This window comes from Diospyros lotus, chromosome 10 (genome assembly GCF_014633365.1).
Source record: "Diospyros lotus cultivar Yz01 chromosome 10, ASM1463336v1, whole genome shotgun sequence".
Taxonomy (NCBI): domain Eukaryota; kingdom Viridiplantae; phylum Streptophyta; class Magnoliopsida; order Ericales; family Ebenaceae; genus Diospyros; species Diospyros lotus.
In genome coordinates, this window is record NC_068347.1 from 18,693,537 (window position 1) to 18,715,569 (window position 22,033).

The 22,033-nt window shown below is 36.1% G+C and overlaps 1 protein-coding gene across 1 annotated transcript; it reads left to right on the forward strand.

Annotated features, from left to right (window-relative positions):
• The first annotated feature begins 10,298 nt into the window (after nt 1-10,298).
• Nucleotides 10,299-13,379, forward strand: LOC127811980 (ABC transporter G family member 9). Its single transcript, XM_052352210.1, has 4 exons — nt 10,299-10,509; nt 11,097-11,883; nt 12,141-12,460; nt 12,651-13,379. Exons 1-4 carry the CDS (start codon nt 10,405-10,407, stop codon nt 13,314-13,316), a joined length of 1,878 nt encoding a protein of 625 aa, XP_052208170.1. The 5' UTR covers nt 10,299-10,404; the 3' UTR covers nt 13,317-13,379.
• The last annotated feature ends 8,654 nt before the right edge of the window (nt 13,380-22,033 follow it).

A 22,033-nucleotide genomic window follows, 5' to 3' on the forward strand; every position in this document is an offset into this window, starting at 1 on the left:
TTCCAAAGTTAAAGGAGATCAAAATACAAACAATTCAAATAGTGGGCCAAAATATAATTTCTCAAAAATATTAGGGGATCATTTTGAAAAATGATCGATACTCAAAGTTATAAGGATTCTAGAAGAGTCCTTGAAATATTTTTGGGAAACAAAAGAATGGCATTTCGACGGAAAAACAACATTATAGAAACTTGGGGGTAAAAGTATAATTTATGGAAACTTTGTTGTTAGAACAATAAAAGGAAGCAAAACCAGCCATCATGAAGGAAAAAAATACCAGCAATTGGCCATCCATAAATGTCCAAGTGTTCATGGTGCTTGAGGATGGCAATTGGTCAAAACATTCTATAAAATGGATGAGAATCGGGGAAGCAAAAACTCAAAGGGAAACCAGTCCAAAAATCACTGAAATTAGGTCAAATTGAAGGTGTTGGATGTAATGAATAAGATCATAGTGGTGAGGGGAAGATTCTAAAACAAACGAGGAAGGAATTGGTGCAAAAATAAGGGAGAAACATGGTTTGGCCAGATTTTCGACATCTGTCAGAATCTGGGTTGGTTCAGCCAGCAAACGAGTTAGAGATAAGGGTTTGAAGGAATAATCTTGTAGAGGATGAAAAGAGGAGTCCATAGAATCAAATGGGAGGCAAAACGGAGCTCAAACGAAGAAGATATGGTCGTTTTAATAATCGGCCTAAAAGTCCGACGATCGTGCATGAGGAAGAAAATCGACACGTGCAAAACACACGCCAACCAATCCTGTGTGTGAAGGCACGTGAAGAAGAAATAGGTGACGTATTAGGGCATGTCTGGGGATGGAAAATTCTGCCAAAAAATGTATAAAAATAAAGAAAAATAAAATAATGTTATTTATGCAAAAAATATTTGGTACTTACCTTACAAGTTTCTTGAGTTTCACAACAAAACTAACCTCGGTAAGCGTACGTGATACTATTCCAAAGAAGTCGTAAGGTGATTGGTTCATTTCTTGTGTTTTCTTACATCTTGGCCATTTTTGGCTTCATTTGGTATGGTTTGCATATCATATTTTTCATTTGGCAAGCATATTTCTTTGTATTTGGCATACATCACGGCATATAGGCTAGCTAATATGGGGAACTCATCATGGGTGATGCCAAGCATCATTTTGCATGGGAAAAGGCTGTGGGACGTGATGAGTTAGCGGAGGTGATTGCAACATCCTGACGTCGCTACCTAGGGATGGATTTCATATTATATTGCATATTGCATCTGCACGCACAATAACCCTCACTTAGATGCAATTATCTAACTCGGGTGTTTCATACCCCTGGAATATTCAACATTCAAGTATTTCAAACGTGTCAAGTACCCCAAGGGCAAGCAAAGAAAAGGAAAAGGAAGTGGCCGAGATGAATTTATTATTTTATCTTATACATGTAAGAGATTGTACTACAAATAGTGGAATTTTCGGCAATCTTTGAATTTAACGGATATTAGTATTACTTGTTGCTTCTATTGTAGGTGGCCATGCCACGATTGTACTCCAAATAAAGGATATATTACACAGTAGAAATCCCAAGTGCATTACAGGTTCTGATCCTTAGTTGGTAAGGATTTCCTTAACTCCCATGGACTGTATTTGTAATCATTTCATACTATTTGATATTTATTTTGTACCATATGTCTTATTTTGGGATGGGGAATTACATACCACCTACGAAAAAAATAGAATTTTTTGAAGAAAAATAATTCCTAAACAAGACCTTGCGGTAGTGTGCCTTAAGACGAATCATCACGACAGTGTGCTCCTACGTGGCAAGGTTGAGACTTACAACAATGCGGATGCTCACGGCAAGACCGAGGCTCCCGGCAAGGCTGAGGCTCTTGGCAAGCATCATAACAAGGTGGAAGCTTGCGACAAGGTGGAGGCTCATGGTGAGACCGGGGCTCTCGACAAGGCAGAGGCTCGCAGTAAGGCGGAAGCTCGTAGCAAGGCTAACGGTGAGACCAAAAGCTCGCAGCAAGGCGGGGCCTCGTGGCAAGGCCTCCTTCTCGCCGCTGGATGATTGACACGTGTTGACACTTGATTCCCTCATGAATCACGCCCTATAAATACCCAGCTATAGGACATTGAAAATGACTTTGCAATTCGGTAAAATTTTGACGCATTGACTATATTTTACTACTTTCATGAACAATTATCTTGATTCGATACTGACTTAGGCATTGGAGGGTCATCGCGGGCGAGGATCCCTGCGAGCCTTCTTGCAATACCCGAGAAATTCTAAAGGACTCAAGGGTAATTTATCTTGGGGCAAAAATGAAATTTAAGGATAAATGAAGGGTATAACGGTAATTTATTACCGTATAGATGACTGAATCAACTGCCGGGAGTGTCCTGGAGCTGACATGCCAAAGGAAAATGATGTCGCATTAACAAGCACCCTGAAATAGGATTTATGGTGCCAAAAGAAATCGGATTGGAAACAATTTTTGGTACAACTAAAATACAACTGCCAATTAGGCTACAATACCGAATTATTATAGACGACTTCCTGAAGTCAACAAAAGCTGGAGAGGGCTTTGGTTTTTCATAAGGAACAACCCTTCAGTGGTTTCAGGAAGAAACGAAGAGGTTTAAGGCCAAAACGAAGATTCGGGCCTAAGTGCAATTTTTTAAAATTGCTAGAGAGAGGCCGAAACGATGATTTTTCATAATCTTCGAGGGTCAAAATGATGTTTTAGGACTTGATGGTCTTAAACGCAATTATGGAAAGTCAAAGGGCTAAGTGGAAAGGGCTAAAATGAGAAAGACCAAAAGTTAAGGAGCTAAAATGCAATTTTTCAAAGTTGGCCAATGACTAGCACATGGCTAGTCGACCATGGCCAATTTTGGCCACAGAAATGGCACGAGGCCTGGTCGGGGATGCTTTGTTGTAAAGGGATGGAGCGACAAAGACCACGGGGGTGGTCGAAAATCAAAGAAATCCGACCAAGAATTCGGCCGAAATGACAAAAGCCTGCAAATCCATTTTGTGGTCAGCTAAAGCTCGCTTGAGGTCGATCCAGGAAAGGTCGAGCCTCCTAAGGTGATGGGTAAGGCGGCCAAGGGTGTTTGAAGGTTCGAAAATGCCTATAAATAGGTGTTAGTGAAGGCCTAAAATGAGAGAGCTTTGAGCTTCAAATCGATCGCAATTTCGAATAAATTGAGAGCCAAAACCATGGGGATTTTGTTGCCTATAGTGAGAGGATCATTTCTGGAAACTTTGAGGCATTTTGGAGCAAGTTTCATGGCCGTTCAAGGTCTCATCGGAAAATGAGGCGGATGGCCAAGCCGAAGTTTTGGCTGTCCGGTTGAGGGTTTTCGGGAGCTCTTTTCAAGCTCCAAAAAGGCCCATGAGGATTGACTGGAAGAGGAGTATACGATGGTGGAGTCGGCCAGAATCTCTGGTGTGTCGTGGCCGGGGAAGATGACCGACGAGTGGCCGGCACGTGCTGCCCTTCACGCGCGGCCACTCGCCCTAGCATGTTGGGGCGCGTACGGGCACGTGAAGTATGGGAAAAATCGGGAAAAATGTATAAAAATCCAGAAAATTGTTTTATGGAGGTTTGTGCAAAAAGATTGGGATTTGGGATTCTTGATGTCTCGGTTTTAGCGCCAAAGAGCCTCATTTTGCGTGAAAACACAACATCCGGATAAGTTCAGTATTTTTTCTTTAAATTTTATAGTCTATTATGAATTATTGTGGAGATAGATTTGAGTAAATGGTCCCGAGGTATTTATTGGGATTTTTAGAAGGAAAAATGAAAGAAAGTGAAGGAAAAAAGGTAATAAATGGAATATTGAGATATTTACTAATAGAATATCATTTTTTTGTTTGAGGTGATCGAGATGATGTGTTTGGTGCAACTTTGAGAGTTGGCACGAAAATCGAGGTAGGACACGCATATCGAGGTGATGCACGTTTTTCGAGAAAAGGTAAGTTTATCTGTAATACCCCGAGAGCCCATAGAAGTTAGTATATATCGAGGATAGTGTAAGAAAGGAAACAACACCAGCTGGATACCTTTTGAACTGAATGTTGGCAAAGAACTCCCAAGTTAAGCGTGCTTAACCTGGGGTAATCCAAGGATGGGTGACCCCCTGGAAAGTTCGTGTAGGCCCATCAGGGTAAGTTGTTCCAGTCCTTCCTATCGCTCGAACGGGATGTTACAGGTGGTATCAGAGCCGACCCCCGAGCCTCTAAGCGCGATGGTGGGGCAAACCTCAGCGAGGAGACTGAGTCCCGAGGGGGGGTGTGTGTATGCCCCTATGGGGAGTGCGTGTACGCACCTTAGGTAAATCCCACATCGGCCATGCAAGGGGGGATATCTGGGACCGGTTGTAAGGTCGCATGATGAGGACGTCATGTGCTTAAGGGGGGAGAATGTAATACCCCGAGAGGCCATAGAAGTTAGTATATATCGAGGATAGTGTAAGAAATGAAACAACACCAGCTGGATACCTTTTGGACTGAATGTTGGCAAAGAACTCCCAAGTTAAGCGTGCTTAACCTGGGGTAATCCAAGGATGGGTGACCCCCTGGGAAGTTCGTGTAGCCCCATCAGGCTAAGTTGTTTCGGTCCTTCCTATCGCTCGAACGGGACGTTACATTATCTCAAAAGGTGAGTTTTCCTATCCTACATGATATGATTGTTTATTATGCATAATATTTATGAAAGATATGATTGCTTATATATGCATAATATTTATGAAAGATATGATTGCTTATATATGCATAATATTTACGAAAGATATGATTCATTTTGTCATATTACATGGAAAGTCGTGATAATTGCATGGCACGATATTATTATCATGTTGATATTTGTGCATGGGAATGGGATGTCACCCCCAGAGTGTAGCCGTAATTCCCCTAAGGCAATGATGGAATAACGTTAGGCTTATCCTGTAGAGGTTCAGAATTTGCCAAGGATTTCGTGCCGGGCTGGTGGGCCTGGGAAGTTACATTAAGGGCAAATGTTGTTCATGTTATTGCATCATGCATTCGTATATATATGTTTTGGACCCTTACTAGAAGTTTCATCTTCTAATGGATTATGCCCATAAAACATTCCACGTTCCAGTTTAGACTTACAGCTTAGGCAATGAGCAGGTTGAGATGAGACGGCACGTGATGGCGTAGTTGATGGATTCAGCAAGCTGACTCGGATATGTTTTAGCTGATGCTTTATTGATGATTAGCCTTGTTAGAACATTATGGAATCTCCATGTATCTATGTATTTCAATATTGAGGATATGATGTTAACTATGGTACGAATTCTCATGTTAAATAAAGTAAGTTGATTATGTACCATATCAGGTTTCGATTATTGCTTCCGCATCATTAATGTTTTGCTGGGGGTTTTGTTTGGAATTCGGTACTCAGGATTAAGTTATGTACTAAGAAAGAAAGAAAAAATAATTTATGTATATTTTGGGCCCCAGCATAGTGACACGCTCTATAAGAGAAAAAGCAGGGGTGTTACAATTCTAACCCATTTTCAAGTATTAATAGGGTTGCATCCTTGAGGTGAAGATTCTTGAGGTGAGCATCCTTAAGGCAAGATCATTGCAGCGAGGTCCTTGAGGCGAATATCCTTACAACGAGATCCTTGAGGCAAATATCTCTGCTACTAAGATCCTTGAGGCGAACATCCTTGAGGTATGATCTTTGCGGCGAGATCATTGAGGCGGATATCCTTGAGGCAAACTTGTTTGAGATGAACATCCTTGTGGCGAAAATCCTTGAGGCAAACATACTTGCTGCGAAAATCCTTTAGGCGAACTTCCTTGGGGCAACTTTTCCTATGGCAACCTTGCTTCACTATACACCAAGGTCAAGTGCCTGTAACAATTGATCTCACGTCATAAAATTGTTGGATATGCCATATGGTTGTGTATGGATTTTAAAATTTTTACATCAGAGATGCACAATGGAATTTTACCCAAACCATATGAAACTTCAATGTTTAAGCAACATAATATTACATCATATGTAATTAAATGAATGTGTACCTACAAGCCCAATGTTAGGTGGGTGTAGAAATTGTTTCTACACTAAGACCAAATCCTCCTCAAGCTATGGAATGCCTAGTCCATCCACACCAAGCAAGCTATCCAAAACCAACTCATTGTCCTCATCTAGTGCTAGCCTAAAGACTTCAAGTTACTAGCACCCATCGTGTTCTTTATAATCTTTCAAACCCAGCTCAACACTTGATCCAATTAAAGCTAACAAAAAGCAAAAAAGCAATGAGAGAATAAGACACAACAGTGCACACATGGAAAAATTGTAGAGAAAACAGCCTAAGCCCCATGCACAATCCCTTTCATCTTCTAATCTTCACTTTATGAGGTCTAATTGGTGCACAAGAAGTGGCTCAAGCATGCCCCCATAAATTTTCCACATGTAAGCCACTATCAAGGAGAATCGGTTTCTCCCAATGCTTCCACCAATTATTTAAGGTGCAAAACTAGTCGACCGCTTCTTAGGAACTGCCAACCGTTTTTCTAAACTCTTGGAAAAACAGTCGACCAGTTACAAAAGCAATCAATAGTTTTGTCCTTCATGCTACATGATCCTCCATTTAGTTACATCCAATCCAATAACACTTAATGAACCCCATCATCAACTCTTAATGACATGTTTAAACCCATCATTAACTCTTAGTGACATTAAGAAGATAACAAATGCACAAATCCAATTAAGGATGCCATGTTATCTGGTGTTTGAATTTCTAGGTTCACCACCTAATAACAATTAGATAATACCGAACCCTTTTGATGCCAATCAAACACTTCGACCCATCTCAAGAATTTCTCCATCTTCTCGAGACGTTCTAATGGTCCAGAGTAAACACCTAGCAACCGCTGAAGACAATATAAAAGGTAATGAAGTCTATTCATATGTGAACCTATTACAACTGATACTTACCATGTAATACAATCCTTCCATCACTTAACGTCTTGACCAAGCAAGAGTCATGGAGTGATAAACTCACAAACTTAGTAACTATGTGTCTGATCTCATCGGTGTGACTAGATGACACAACAAAAAACTTTTTTCCTGATCATTCATTTTGCCTTGGCTAAAGACTTTCCTATCACACTAACAGTAGACCACATAGGACATTTCCCACAACTTAATGAGAGTGATGGATTAATGTGAACCCCATATACCGATATGCAACCCACAGATCAAATCAAAAACAAAACCCCAAAAAATATTAAAATAGATTTATAAAAATAGAAAGAAAAAAAAAAAACCTTGACCTAATGATTATGGAGAATCAAGAACCAAAGGTATATACGCCATTCCAAAGAACAAGACGAGAAGGTGGGATAGAAGTCAGATTTGTTCACCACAAGTGTTCACTTGATAAGATCTGAAAGTTCTTCTAAAAAACAAGATAAAAGCTCTCAAATTTGCCTTCGAATTTCAAATCCCTTCTCTACACGTGAATGCAGCCTTTTATAGGCAAACACAACCCTAAACCTAATGCCAAACAAATGGGCTTTAGTAAAACAAGGATGGGCTTAAGTTAAAACAAGGTTTTAAGCCCAAGATGGAAAGTTTTAGCCTAACCAAATACAATATGAAATAATAAAACTAGACAGTTAAAATAACTAAGGCCCAAAACATGAAGCCCATATGGAAATAAAATAAGTGCACATTAGGTCCATAATAATTTAGGCCCCAAAACGCGCAAATCATGTGGCCTTCTTGTGTTTTGGCCCAAATGCCTTTAATCTTGTTGCACTTGGACTAGAACAATGTTTTTAATATTTTGACCCAATTACTCTTGTGATTCCTCCAAGCTATCTAATCCAAATTGCTTATGACTCTTGGCCTAAGTCTCCTTGATTAGCCCATTTAAAACTTCTTCCTATCCGCAAGTACTTGCCTCCATACACCAGCGATACAAAACCACATAAGATAAACATCCCCACCTAGCAATTGAATAGCTCAGTGCATCAGCAAATCTCACACACCAACATACAAGACAACTATGTCACTTCAAGTCAAAGGATCAGTTACACAATCGAAGCTAAATAACAAGACCATTATCCACCATGCCACGTGATCTTTCATCAGTGTCATGTTTAGTACGATGTTCTCCAACAACTACCCACAAGTTTATTATAAGCATCACATGCTCTGTATTATGCGACTCACCATATTTTTTGTTAGTACCTCATACTAATCAAAGTAATAAACTTACTTGTCAATCCATAATTGATTAATCAAAGTCACCATCTGAAAAATCTAAGAACCAAAAACATTTAAGAAATCCCATTATCAGAGAAACTCATCACATATTCTTAATAGCTTAAGAATGAAATCCTTAACATGAAATCTAGAAACTCATTCATACAAAAAATTTGAGAGTAATGAATGAAGATAATTTTAACATTAATATATACAAAGATACATCAAATGTTAAATAAGCCTGATAGACATCATCTAAATCTAACATTAGGTCACATCACTAACAACCATGTAGTACACGGTATGTATAGTGGTTCGGCCCCACTACTTTCATCCATGACCTTAACTTCTCATTAAAGATTTTTAAACAACTTACTGTATAATTTTTAATGGGATAAGCTAGAACCTCTTTACAAAGTTTTTATGAGAAGCAACTGGAACCTTTACAAATGCTTTTTCGGAGCTCAAGCACAAACCAAAATAGTTTAAAAGGTTAAAAGAGCATATCACTCAAAGAATCTTACAATAAAGCACTCAACAGTGAATAGCTTCTCACAATACACAGAAATAGGAAGGATAAAAGTGGAATACAATCTCTCTGGTTTACAGTCTACTAAGGATGTTTGATTTGGAGCTCTTTGGTTCAAGAATGACTTTCAAGATATTCATATCAGCTTGGGTTGTATGTATGTATGTGTGTCTGTCTATAATCATCTTCTCGTGTCTTTAATATATATATGTGCGTGTGTGTGTGTGTGTGTGTGTGTGTGGCTTTGAATCTTCACCCAGTGGTAAAAACTTCATTCCTGAAATTCTGCAGAAACATTCCTTTTCCTTTGACAAAGTAACGGTTAGTATATTTCAAATTTTATACCATATGAGAAAACAAGAAACATTCCATTTTCTTTGACAAAGTAATGATTAGTATATTTCAAATTTCATACTATATATATGTGAGAAAATAAGAAACATTTTCTTTTTCTTTGGCATAAATTTCAAATTTCATGTCATATGAATACATTTCAAATTTCATGCCATATGAGGAACATTCATTTTTCTTTGGCAAGGTAACAGTTAATACATTTCAAATTTAATTTATGTCATATGAGAAACATTCATTTTTCTTTGCCAATTCAAATTTTATTGCTTTTTTTTTTTTTACAATTCAAATTTCATTCCTTTTTCTTTGGAGCATATCTTTCAAATTTCATGCCATATAATGGAATTGAAATTTCTGTAAAGGTTAACTCTACACGGATTTAATGCTCTGTAATAATTATTTTATTTTAAATATTACTCGAGTAAGATGTTACATTACTTGATTACAAATTTTATTTAGTTGATTAATAATTTAAATACAAAGACCTATTATCTACGTAAGGTAACTACTCGAGTAATTGTGTATGAGATTTTTTTTGAAAAATAAAGCACAATATAAGAACTTATTTGAAAAATAAAGCACAATAATAATAAAAACATGAAACGTGAAAGAAAAAAACAAAAGGAGAAACCAATAATAATATTTCAAAATGGGCCCATGCCCATAGACCTTAAAAATTGGAATGATCCCACACAAATCATATATAAAGCGGGATAACATGAACTTAATTCTGGTTGAGGGTTAGAAGATTGCCTGGCAAGTTTAACGCACAGGATCCATACACGTCATCCCACTAGCCATAATTCGAATTCAAAAGCAATCCTGAGAGAGATGGGAAAGCGGAGCTAGAAGGAGAGAAGGAAACACCAACACAACAACAAACAACCACCCCCCCAAAACTCCATTAAAAGAGCCGGGAATGCCTCTACACTTGTTACCACCACCGTTGCACCGCCGCCCACCTGACCCTTTCATCCCTCTCGCATGATTCCAATACATCATCCGTATCATCATCATATATATATAATACTCTATATATTTCGCTTCCTAGGTTTTTCAACTCCCCCACACTAATGCCATTACGAATTGCCGAGTAAATCAGGCTGCATCTCTCTCTCTCTCTCTCTCTCTCTCTCTCTCTCTCTATATATATATATATATATATATTTATCTTTCATTTCATCACGTACCCCCTTTTGTTTTTGTTCTTTCTCTATTTTACTTTTAGACATAGAAAGCAAGAAGTTTCTTCTGAAGCCAGAGAAAGAGAAAGGGTGGAGCGGTGAGCCATGGAAGAAGAGATGGTGGACATGGAGGCACAGGCGCAGGCCGTCAAAGAGAAAGAAACCTCGTCGTCCATCTTCAAGAAAGCCAATCGTCCTGTTACTTTGAAGGTACGCATCGTCTTGAAGAAATTAAAACACATGCATGGCTTCTATATATTTATGTTCTTGGATTCATGCGTTCTTGAAGCCATTATCATTATCATACATATTAACAGAAAACCCATATGTCTAGTTTACTTTGAAATCTTAATGCCAATTATGGGTTCTTTCTCATGTACATACATGAATATGGTTTATTGATATATTGAAATTTTCGAGTTCATACGATCTCACAAATCAAGAAATCACGGTCAATTTTACATATAAACTTCTTACTGATTTGAAATATATATATATATATATATTTGTTTGTATGTTTGCTTGCTTGCTTCTTCGTAGAGTTTCTGCTCAAAGTATAAATAATTCTGTATTTGTTTCATTGTCTTGTAAAAGATGTACAATGATTCATCCCTTTTTCAAGCTTTTATTTACTGATTGAGTTAGTTTTCTTGCTTGGTATTCTTTGATATAAACAGATGAATCTTTAATTTGTTGGGGTTTTTTAATTCCAATTCAAAATTAAGGATGGGTTTTCAATCTTTTTAAAAATTAATTAAAGCCATTTGTTCTGATTTTGTTCATATTCAATTCTACAGTTTGACAATGTTGTTTACAAGATTAAACCCAAGAAACCTGGACTGATAAAGAACTCCAAGTCCGAGGAGAAAACAATCTTGAAGGGAATCAGTGGCATAGTGCATCCTGGCGAGATGCTAGCCATGCTAGGCCCCTCCGGTAGCGGCAAAACAACGCTGCTAACAGCTCTGGGAGGCCGTCTTGGCGGCCATCTTGGTGGAAAAATCACATACAATGGCGAGACTTTCTCCAGCATTATGAAGAGAAACACAGGATTTGTGACACAAGATGATGTTCTCTACCCCCATTTGACTGTAACGGAAACGCTTGTTTTCACTGCTCTGCTTCGGTTGCCTAATAGTCTCTCCAAAGAGGAGAAGACCACTCATGCCGAAGCCATAATCACGCAGCTTGGATTGACAAAATGCAAGAACAGCGTCATAGGAGGGCCATTTTTGAGGGGTGTGTCTGGGGGGGAGAGGAAAAGGGTTAGCATAGGCCAAGAGATGCTGATCAACCCAAGCCTGCTGTTCCTCGATGAGCCCACGTCGGGGCTTGACTCGACAACAGCTCAACGCATTGTGTCAACGCTGGTGGAGCTCGCGAATGGAGGGAGAACGGTTGTGATGACAATACACCAGCCGTCTAGCAGGCTGTTCTACATGTTTCATAAGGTGTTGCTATTGTCAGAGGGAAATCCTCTGTATTTTGGGAAGGCAGCTGAAGCGATGGATTACTTTTCAAGCGTTGGATATGCCCCCTTAGTTGCCATGAATCCTTCAGATTTCATGTTGGATCTTGCAAATGGTATGACTATACTAATTCATTTTGTTATTCAAGGATGCTAATTAAGGTATTCTTGGATTAGGATTGTCAATTTGTTGCCCGGTTGTACTATAATTTAATCCCAAAAAAAATTGATTGAGTTGCCCAAAATCAAAATGTATTGCAGCACAAATGGTCCTTGTAATGCAATGTGAATTTCATATGAGTTCTGGGGACTAATTAAATGTTTGTGACTGTGATGCTAGTTCCGAATAAGAAATATGTGTTTGTGGTGGTAGGTATTCCATCCAGTGATTCGCGGGAGGAGCCGAAAGCGGTTAAACAGATGCTGGTTTCGGCTTTCAAAAACAAACTTGCCGAAAACTTGAAGGCGGAAGCAGAAGAAACCGGCCCCTGCCGTTGCGAGGAATTGGAAGTGAAGCAGTCTGCAAGGTGGACCACGACTTGGTGGCAACAGTTCTCGGTGTTGCTTAGAAGAGGAATGAAAGAAAGGAAACACGAATCGTTTTCTGTCCTTAAGATCGGACAGGTGCTGGTGGTGGCTTTGCTTTCGGGGTTATTGTGGTGGCAGTCTGATGTCAGTCACTTGCAAGATCAGGTAAGATACTTTCGCTACTCTTTTTAGTTTTAGGGGTTATTGTGTGTGCGGGACTCCACATAGCGGGACCAAGGCTTTGCCAAATTAAGAAGAAGCATATATAAAAAGGATTCTGTTATTGCACAAGAATAAATAAATCCAAACTGAAATTGGAAAATTATCATCAATCCTTTTGGCTTTACATATGCAGATAGGGCTTCTATTCTTCTACTCTGGATTTTGGGGTTTCTTCCCTCTGTTTCAAGCCATTTTCACTTTTCCACAAGAACGTATGATGCTCGAAAAGGAAAGATCTTCGGGGATGTACAGGCTCTCATCGTATTTCATGGCGAGGACTATCGGCGACCTTCCCATGGAGCTTGTTCTTCCCACCGTGTTCGTCACCATAACCTATTGGATGGCAGGACTCAAACCCACAGCCGCAAACTTCTTTGAGACTTTGTTTTCTCTGCTGTACAGCGTGCTGGTTTCTCAGGGCCTTGGACTCGCACTTGGTGCCGCAGTGATGGATCAAAAATCAGCCACCATACTTGGCTCGGTCATCATGCTGTCGTTCCTTCTAGCCGGAGGCTACTACGTTCAACATGTCCCGGACTTCATAGAATGGATCAAGTACATTTCGATAAGCCAGCACACATACAAGCTCTTGTTAGGAGCTCAATACAAGCCCCACGACACCTACCCATGCGCTGGCGCTGCCAATAGTGCTACTTGTCTAGTCGGGGATTTTCCTTCCATAAAGATGGTGGGGCTCGGGGGCGCAGCCATATCGGTAGTCGCATTGGGGATAATGCTCTTGGGCTACAGGCTTGTGGCTTACATTGCCCTGATGAGGATTGGAGTGACAAGAAAATAGGTATTTTGTTAATTTGTTAGATGAAGCCTACTATTACTAATGATGAGTTAGAGATGATGCAGATCGGAGTTTCATAAGCACTTCATTGTCACTGTTTCTTTGAACTTCCTAAACTTTGTTTGGAGACATTAAGGCTGTTATAATCTTGAGGAACATTTCACCATAAAAATATAGGAAGCAATAGAGGTTTCCTGTAGCTTTCAGCATCATTGATACGAATTATACGAGGCAACCAGAAGCAACAAAATTATCAGACCAACGCACAAAAACAAAGAAAAAAAAAATCAGATACACTGTTTGCAGATTGTTTTCAAAGAGACCCTGTCTAATAAGGCTTAGTAATGGTATTAAGATGATATAAGATTTATGGCGTTAAGATCACATAAAGAGATCCTGTCATATTATTTTGTTATGTTACTGAAGATTTATTACTTGAGCAAGACTTTTTGGTTATTTAACTAAAGAATAAGTTACTCAATTAACACTTCTCTTTTAGTTGATTAATGACACAAGTATAGAGACTTGTTATTTTAATCATATTTTTTACTTGATTAATAAAATTAATTACTCGACTAAGTTTATATAATACTTCGATTGGCACGTTCTTCTTAGTTTATGTAATCCTATTTTGCTTTAGTTTTATTACTTGATTAATGAGTATAATTAATTGACTATTATAATACTTATTTGATTATCATTATGATTTACTCGATCAAGATTTTTTTAACATAACATTGGAGTAAAACAAGCACATAATTGATTAATTATTTTATCATTATGTGTTACTCGATTACAAGCATTCAATTACTCGATTAAATCTTATCAAATACTTCTTTAAAGTTGTGTGTTTAATTTTCATCGTCAAAACATAATTCGTGACTTATTTGATGTAGTTTTAGCTTGCATCATTTTTTGTCTTCTTATTCTCCCTTGACATCTTCGATGAAACTCCTTTTCTTGTATATATACCTTGGGTTCTAGCTAGAACCCATCACTAAGTTATGGCCTCACTCTCCCTCCCCACTAGGGTTAGGGTTGTTAGTTGTAACTTTTTTTTCCCCTTGTAGTGCCACCATTGACAAGTTTGTTCAATGAATTTTCAGGGAGAAACCCATAATAATATTCCAAAAATGAGCCCAGGCCCATAAACCTCAATGCCATAAATCTTGTATCATCTTAATACCATTACTAAGCCTTATTAGATAGGATCTCTTTGAAAACAATCTGCAAACGGTGTACCTGATTTTTTTTTTCTTTGTTTTTGTGCGTAGGTCTGATAATTTTGTCGCTTGTGGTTGCCTCATATAATTCATATCAATGATGCTGAAAGCTACATGATCAAACCTCTATTGCTTCCTATATTTTCATGGTGAAATGTTCCTCAAGATTATAACAGCCTTAATGTCTCCAAACAAAGTTTAGGAAGTTCATAGAATCAGTGACAATGAAGTGTTTATGAAACTCCAATCTGCATCGTCTCTAACTCATCATTAGTAGGCCTCATCTAACAAATTGACAAAATGCCTATTTTCTTGTCACTCCAATCCTCATCAGGGCAATGCAAGCCACAAGCCTGTAGCCTAAGAGCATTATCCCCAATGCCACCACTACCGATATGGCTGCGGCCCCGAGCCCCACCATCTTTATGGAAAGAAAATCCCCGACCAGACAAGTAGCAATATTGGCGGCGCCAGCGCATGGGTAGGTGTCGTGGGGCTTGTATTGTGCTCCCAACAAGAGCTTGCATGTGTGCTGGCTTATCGAAATGTACTTGATCCATGCTATGAAGTCCGGGACACGTTGAACGTAGGTAGCCTCCGGCTACAAGGAACGACAGCACGATGACTGAGCGGAGAATGGCGGCTGATTTTTGATCCATCAGCGCGGCACCAAGAGCAAGTCCAAGGCCCTGCAGAGAAGTGAGAAACCAGAAGACTGTTGATAAAATTGTAAATCCTCTCTCCATTCTTGTAATATCTTTAAAATTTATTCAAAATTGGGACATTGAGAGATATTTTGTTCTCTGCCAATTGAGTTAATAACTTAATTTCCCATTTGAATTGAGGACTTGCGTAACATTTGTGTACAACTCCTCCGAACCAATATACTTTAAAAAAAAAAAATCATTTACCCTGGAAATATAGACAATTTAACTAAGACCCATAAATGGCAATAGCTTATACTAAATGACAGATTAACTATTTTTATTATCTTCTTCAAGACCATTAATTACCCTGAATTTGAGTTTGCTCTGTTTCATTTTTACTTATAAATTTAGAATTCAGTAATAGACTCTGGTTTTATTTGATCCGGCAAAGGGCTTTTCTGCACTTTTACGCCGGAGTCGGAGTGACGGAAGTGAAGAATAAAATTAATTAATTTTATTGAAATACTTAAAAAGGAAAACTAATAATTCAGTATTTTGAAGTTAAATAAGCGAAAATTCTATATTATCCCCGCATTCATACTCATCCCATCTACTAACTCGTTCCAATCATTACTATTAATATTAAAACAAAAGTAATTTGACAACAGTACCAACTAGGGGTGTGCAAAAAAATCGTCAAATCGCGGAAACCGCCGCACCGAACCGCACCGCACCAAACCGTGCGATTTTTTGGGGGTGCGGTTTGGCACGGTTTGAGAAATTCTCAAACCGTGCGGTTTGCGGTTTGTGATTTTTTTGGTTTGGTTAAAACCAAACCGGCCAAGTAGTATATTAATAAAAAAATTAAAAATATCTAATAATTTAAAAATTAAAAAAATAAATTAAAAATATATACTTTCTTGACCATGAATTATATTGTGGATTTTTGTGTTATTTTTATATTATGAGCATGTTGTTATGTTGTAGATTTAAAACTTTTAAATTTGTATTTTTTATTAGATAGTAACTTATTTTTGTTTTAAACTCCAAGATACTATAAAAATTTAAAAATTATGATTTTATGCATTGATTTTTATGTTTTAATTAAAAATTTATAAGTTAGTGAAGGAAACACCAAATGAAACAATAAAGAAGCATCAAACCGCGGAAATCGTACTGTAAATGCGGTGCGGTCTAGTGCGGTTTGTGCACACCAAACCAGACCGCGTGGTCTGGTTTAATGCCAAACCGCACATGCGGTTTGGCTTATTAAATCTGTAACATCCCGCTCGAGCGATAAGAAGAACCAAAACAACTTACCCTGATGGGCCTACGCGAACTTCCCAGGGGGGTCACCCATCCCTGGATTACCCCAGGTCAAGCACACTTAACTTGGGAGTTCTTTGCCAACATTCAGCCCAAAAGGTATCCAGCTGGTGTTGTTTCCTTTCTTACACTATCCTCGATATATTCTAACTTCTCTAGGCTCTCGGGGTATTACATTCTCCCCCCCTTGAGCACATGACGTCCTCGTCATGCGACCTTACAACTGGTCTCAGACCTTCTCCCCTTGGGGGCTGCCATCCTAGAAGCCTGCCAGAAGCCGCTCCTTGTACAGGCCCTCAAGCCCCGGCGCCACTCCCCGCCCTCATCGGACCGCTTTCGCCAAGGGTCAGCTCTGATACCACCTGTAACATCCCGCTCGAGCGATAGGAAGAACCGGAACAACTTACCCTGATGGGCCTACGCGAACTTCCCAGGGGGGTCACCCATCCCTGGATTACCCTAGGTCAAGCACGCTTAACTTGGGAGTTCTTTGCCAACATTCAGCCCAAAAGGTATCAAGCTGGTGTTGTTTCCTTTCTTACACTATCCTCGATATATTCTAACTTCTCTGGGCTCTCGGGGTATTACAAAATCCTTCCCAAACCGCACCGTGCACACCCCTAGTACCAACTACCAGTACTCGATCCACAAAAATTAAGTTACCAAAGTAGCGATAACGACATATCTTCCCAAAAAAACCAAGCTCTAATAATTAAATCATGTGTTACTATAACTTATGAAGAAATTAAGACCGTGCCACAACTCTATCTTGATCTAAGAGTGTGTTTGATTGCATACATTTATCATAAAAAATATATAATTATTATATATTTTTTATAAAAAATAATCAAACACTGTTAATTTTTTTATGAAAAAATATATATGGTACAAGCATTTAAAGTTTCTTTCTATAAAATTCATTTTCTAAGGAAGTGAGGTGGTTTTTGTTTTCTATGCAATATTACTTAGAATTAAATTCTAAGTAATGCAATCAAACACACCTTAAGTATCTATAAAAAAAAAACGAACTAGACAGAGTTGATTCCCTCGATATAACATTCGAGACTCACTTTAATGACTTTTTATTTTATTTTATGTGAATTTTTTTTATTTTTCTAGTACCATCATCCAGACTAACAAAATATATATGAATTAGATCATGGAGTCCGAGTGAGAGGTCTTCTTTAACATGAACCAAAAAAGAAAAATAAACCCCACCATAGTTATGACATGGTCTAACAGAACATCAAATTGATGTTTAGTACTAATTTGGTGTCAAAATATACTCTAATAAATACACTAATTTAGTGTTGGACACAAAGTTCAATCACCAAATTTGATATTAGTGAATAGTATAAGACCAAATTATAACACCAAATTTAGTGTTATACTATTCACCAACACTAAATTTATTTTTTGATTTAATTTTCAATTGTTCCCTTCTTACTATAACTTCAAAACAAATTATTCCCTTTATATCATTTATTATTTTTATTATATTTGTATATTTTGATTAATAATTAAAAATATAAATTAAATTTTTATAAAAAAAATATATACTGATGAAAATATTTTATTAAGATCTATAAAATGAGTATAATATTGAATATATTTTAAAATATTTAATATATATTATAAATACCATGTTAATAAAAAATGAACTAACTTTGTTTATGTATATGAAAAATTATTATTTCAATAATTACTTGATAGAAAGATAATATTCTTAATGCAAAAACTCAATAATATAATAAAAAGCAATAACATTTTCATTAACTTAAATTAAAAATATATGATGAAAATAAAAAAAATTAAAATAAAAGATAACATGGCTTAAAAATAAAATACTTTCTATACTTAATTATAAACTACCATTTAAAAATTCTAAAAATCATCTCCATTTCCTCCATAACCATCAAAATATTGGCCAAATGAATTTGATGATGCGTTTTCTGTTGAATTTAATTACTTATAAAATATTCTTTAAATATATTTTTTGCACCAATTTGGTATTGAGCACATTAGAGTAAAAAAAAATTGATGTTGTAAAATTTGGTGTAAACTCCTCTTTGATACCAAAATGGTGTCAAATTTAGTGTTACACATTGGAGATGCTCTAAAAATCGGTCGCCCAAATCACTTGTTCAAATTACATTAAATTGTTGATAAAATATATATGTATATATATATATATATTGAACTCACCCCAAATCTATCCTCAAAAAATGTAATAAAAATTAAATAATATTTAAAATTAGGAGGCACTACACCATCTAACTTAAAAGATATCTATAATTGAAATTAAAAAAATATATATAACAAAAATTAAGATTTAGAATTTAAAATAAAAATAATATTTTTAACGCATTTTAATTCTTTACAAACTTAACAATTAACATATAAGTTTGAATTATAAATAATAATATATAAATAAACACACCCACGTATAGATAGGTTTGGATTTGCCTTGGAGGTTGGGGGGCAGTGAGCAAAATCCCCACCCCCACACGTACCCTACCCCACCCCACCTTAATAGTAAAAAATCACTTTTAAAGCTCCAGAGGCATAGTTGAGTGACAATTGGGACAGACTAAAAAGCTTGTCAGGAAGCTTTAAGTGTGAGTTTAATTTAAGTGTGAATTTAATGTTTTTTTTTTTAAGAAAGAATCTTAGGAATGATATTAGTGGTGTTAAGATCTACCATCTTGGTCACTCAGGTATATTTTTCGATTTACCTTCTCAGTATAATTTTAGGGGCGGGGTGGTTGAGGACGTTAGTAATGGAGCGTAATAAAAAAAAAAATCACTTTTAAATTAATAAATAAAAAATCCTTTCTAATAATAGAAGTGCACTCCAGCGAGAAAAAGAAACCCAGTTTTAAGAATAGAAATTACCATCTCTAATAATAATAATAATAATAATCGGTCTTAAGGTTCTTGGGTTCTAAGCATCAAATTGAGTAATGTTATTCCTCTCAATGTAGATGATATCTTTTTATTAGATAATAAAAAAAATATATAATAAATACTGACACTTATATTTTTTTATTATCTAATAAAAAAATATCATCGAAACAGAAGATAGATGAATAAGAACATTCAAATTAGAAGCCCAGCGCCAGCGCCAGCGCCTGCCGCCGCCGCCTCCTGATTTTCATCATGCATGTTTGGCGTTTCTGTACCAAGCCAAAATGCGCGTAAGTGGCCCCTTTTGCTACCCACATTTGCTGTGACAATGTATTATTACTATTTCTTCATTACGGATTCAGCTCCCCTCTCCCCCATTGCTCGATGGGGTCATAGCCACAGTACATCATTCATGTCTTTTTATTTATCACCGACACTTCATGCTTATTCTTTTCTTGAATAAATTTTAAATATGTGCATTAACTCATAAGTTACGCACATTTATTTACCAAGTAAGTGAACCTAAAAAAATTGACGAGTTGATTCCCTATTATTTAAGTTAATTTGATCCCTAAAAATGCTCTTTTTATAAATAAATAAATTTTAAAAAATTGTTGTGACAGCGTTAAATCAGCACTAGTTTCACAATTTTTCTTCCTGTCTCAATTAATTAATTTTCTAAGCAAGAATACTAAGGAAGGCTTGCTTGCTTATTGAGAGATAATAATCTATCATTTGAATTTAAACACGTCACAAGGAGTTATGGCGTAGTATTTAATTTAATTTAATTTGGTGAACGGATCATTATATTTTTAAAATTTTACGTCGTTTGCTGCATAGAATAATATATATAGCTCACACAGTAGCAGTGAACTTTGTAATCTATATATTATATTATATAGGATCATGCTTGACCACTATTTATTTGACTATTAGCTACCACGTCACTTGTTTATATAAGAAATATTGATTTCATAATTGTTCAAAATGATTAAATCTCATCTAATAATAATTCTCATCCCCTATTTTGGTCTTCTAAACTCAAAACATTTCAAGATATCACAAGACATATCTTGATCTCATATCACAATTAAATTAACATTAATAAAATATAAATTGGAAGAATTATAAAAGTAAGACCCCCCCCCCCCCCCAATTTGAGCTTATTTTTTAGGTATCTATAAAATATCATAAGATAATACCCAATATTTATTTTTTTAGTTACTTATAGTTTGGGTAAGTATATAAGATATATATATTTTGCGCATTTGTTAATTCTTTTGAATTGTTACTACAAGAATAAACATCTTCAATCTACGATACTTTGTTATGAAATGAAAGTTAAAAATAGATTACACTTATATATCATTTTTTATTTTCTTAAAAATTTATTTTTATATTTTAAACCCATAACCTAAATCTTACTATTTCACTTTTATCTCTACCAACCATTTCATTCCATCCCTTCCACCAATGTGAAAGTGATAGTACAAATATATCTAACTTTTGCTTCTTATGTTAAATTTTGTGCACACTGGATTATCTATTTCATAAAATACAAGGGGGGTGGCAATGTAATTTTTCAAGATGAGGGGGGTCTTTTGGGGAAGCTAAAACATGAGGGATGGTAATGGAGATAGGCTTTCCATTTTCGGCACTGCTCCTGGGTCCTGGCCCGCACTATGTAAAGTATAAAGCAGGCGTGGAGTCTTGCGTAAATCACTTTTGGCGTGGAGTCTTGCGTAAATCACTTTTTGAAGTTGATTAACACTAAAGAAATTTAATTCCACCCTTATTGATAGCATAGAACTTTCATAAAAAATTGTCATATCCAAAAAATTTAATTTCATTCTTGTTATTTGACATATAATATTTTTTATAAAATTTAATTTCATGATACAACCATTTAAAACATATTTTGACTTAATTTCTATGAAAAATTGATTCTGGTAATTTTTATTTTTCATGAAAAATAAAAAATATTTTTCTTTTCCAACTAAATACAATCAAACACACTCTAGTTTATATCAGCCACGAAAAAATAATTTAAAGAATAAAAAAATAATATTTTTAAAAATTGAATCCCAAATCAAACCAATCATGTAAATTGATTTGATTCTCAAATTTACGCTGAATTTTAGATACCTTAAGTTGAGAGCTTGGCTCACCACACTCCCCATTATTTATTGTTAATAAAATAATAATTTAAAATATCTTTGTAATATTGTGACTTATATATCTTTTAGAATTTGAGTGTGCATCAAATCAAATCATTCAACACCCACCCCTAATTTTCATTTATCAAGTCTTTTTTTTTTTCTTTGCCTTTTAATTTTCATTTTTTATTAATTAGTAATACTAACTATTGTTTTGAGGTGCAATTAAAGCACCCTATTGTTTTTATTCCTTTTATTTTTAGTTAGAAAACAATTCTAATAATAAATGTTTTGTGTTTTGTAACATTTTATCAATTAATAAATTATTTTGCAATTAAAAAATAAAATATAATAACTATACGTTATCTAAAATCAAAATACATTTATTATATTTTAACCATTACTCCACCGATAATAGTTAACCAAATCTATTAGTTTTATTTATTAAAATAAATATATTG

Coding starts and splice junctions, on each gene's coding strand:
- LOC127811980 (XM_052352210.1), top strand. CDS start 10,405: ATGGAAGAAGAGATGGTGGACATGGAGGCACAGGCGCAGGCCGTCAAA. Junction 11,884..12,140: donor CATGTTGGATCTTGCAAATG/GTATGACTATAC, acceptor TTGTGGTGGTAG/GTATTCCATCCAGTGATTCG. Junction 12,461..12,650: donor TCAGTCACTTGCAAGATCAG/GTAAGATACTTT, acceptor TTACATATGCAG/ATAGGGCTTCTATTCTTCTA.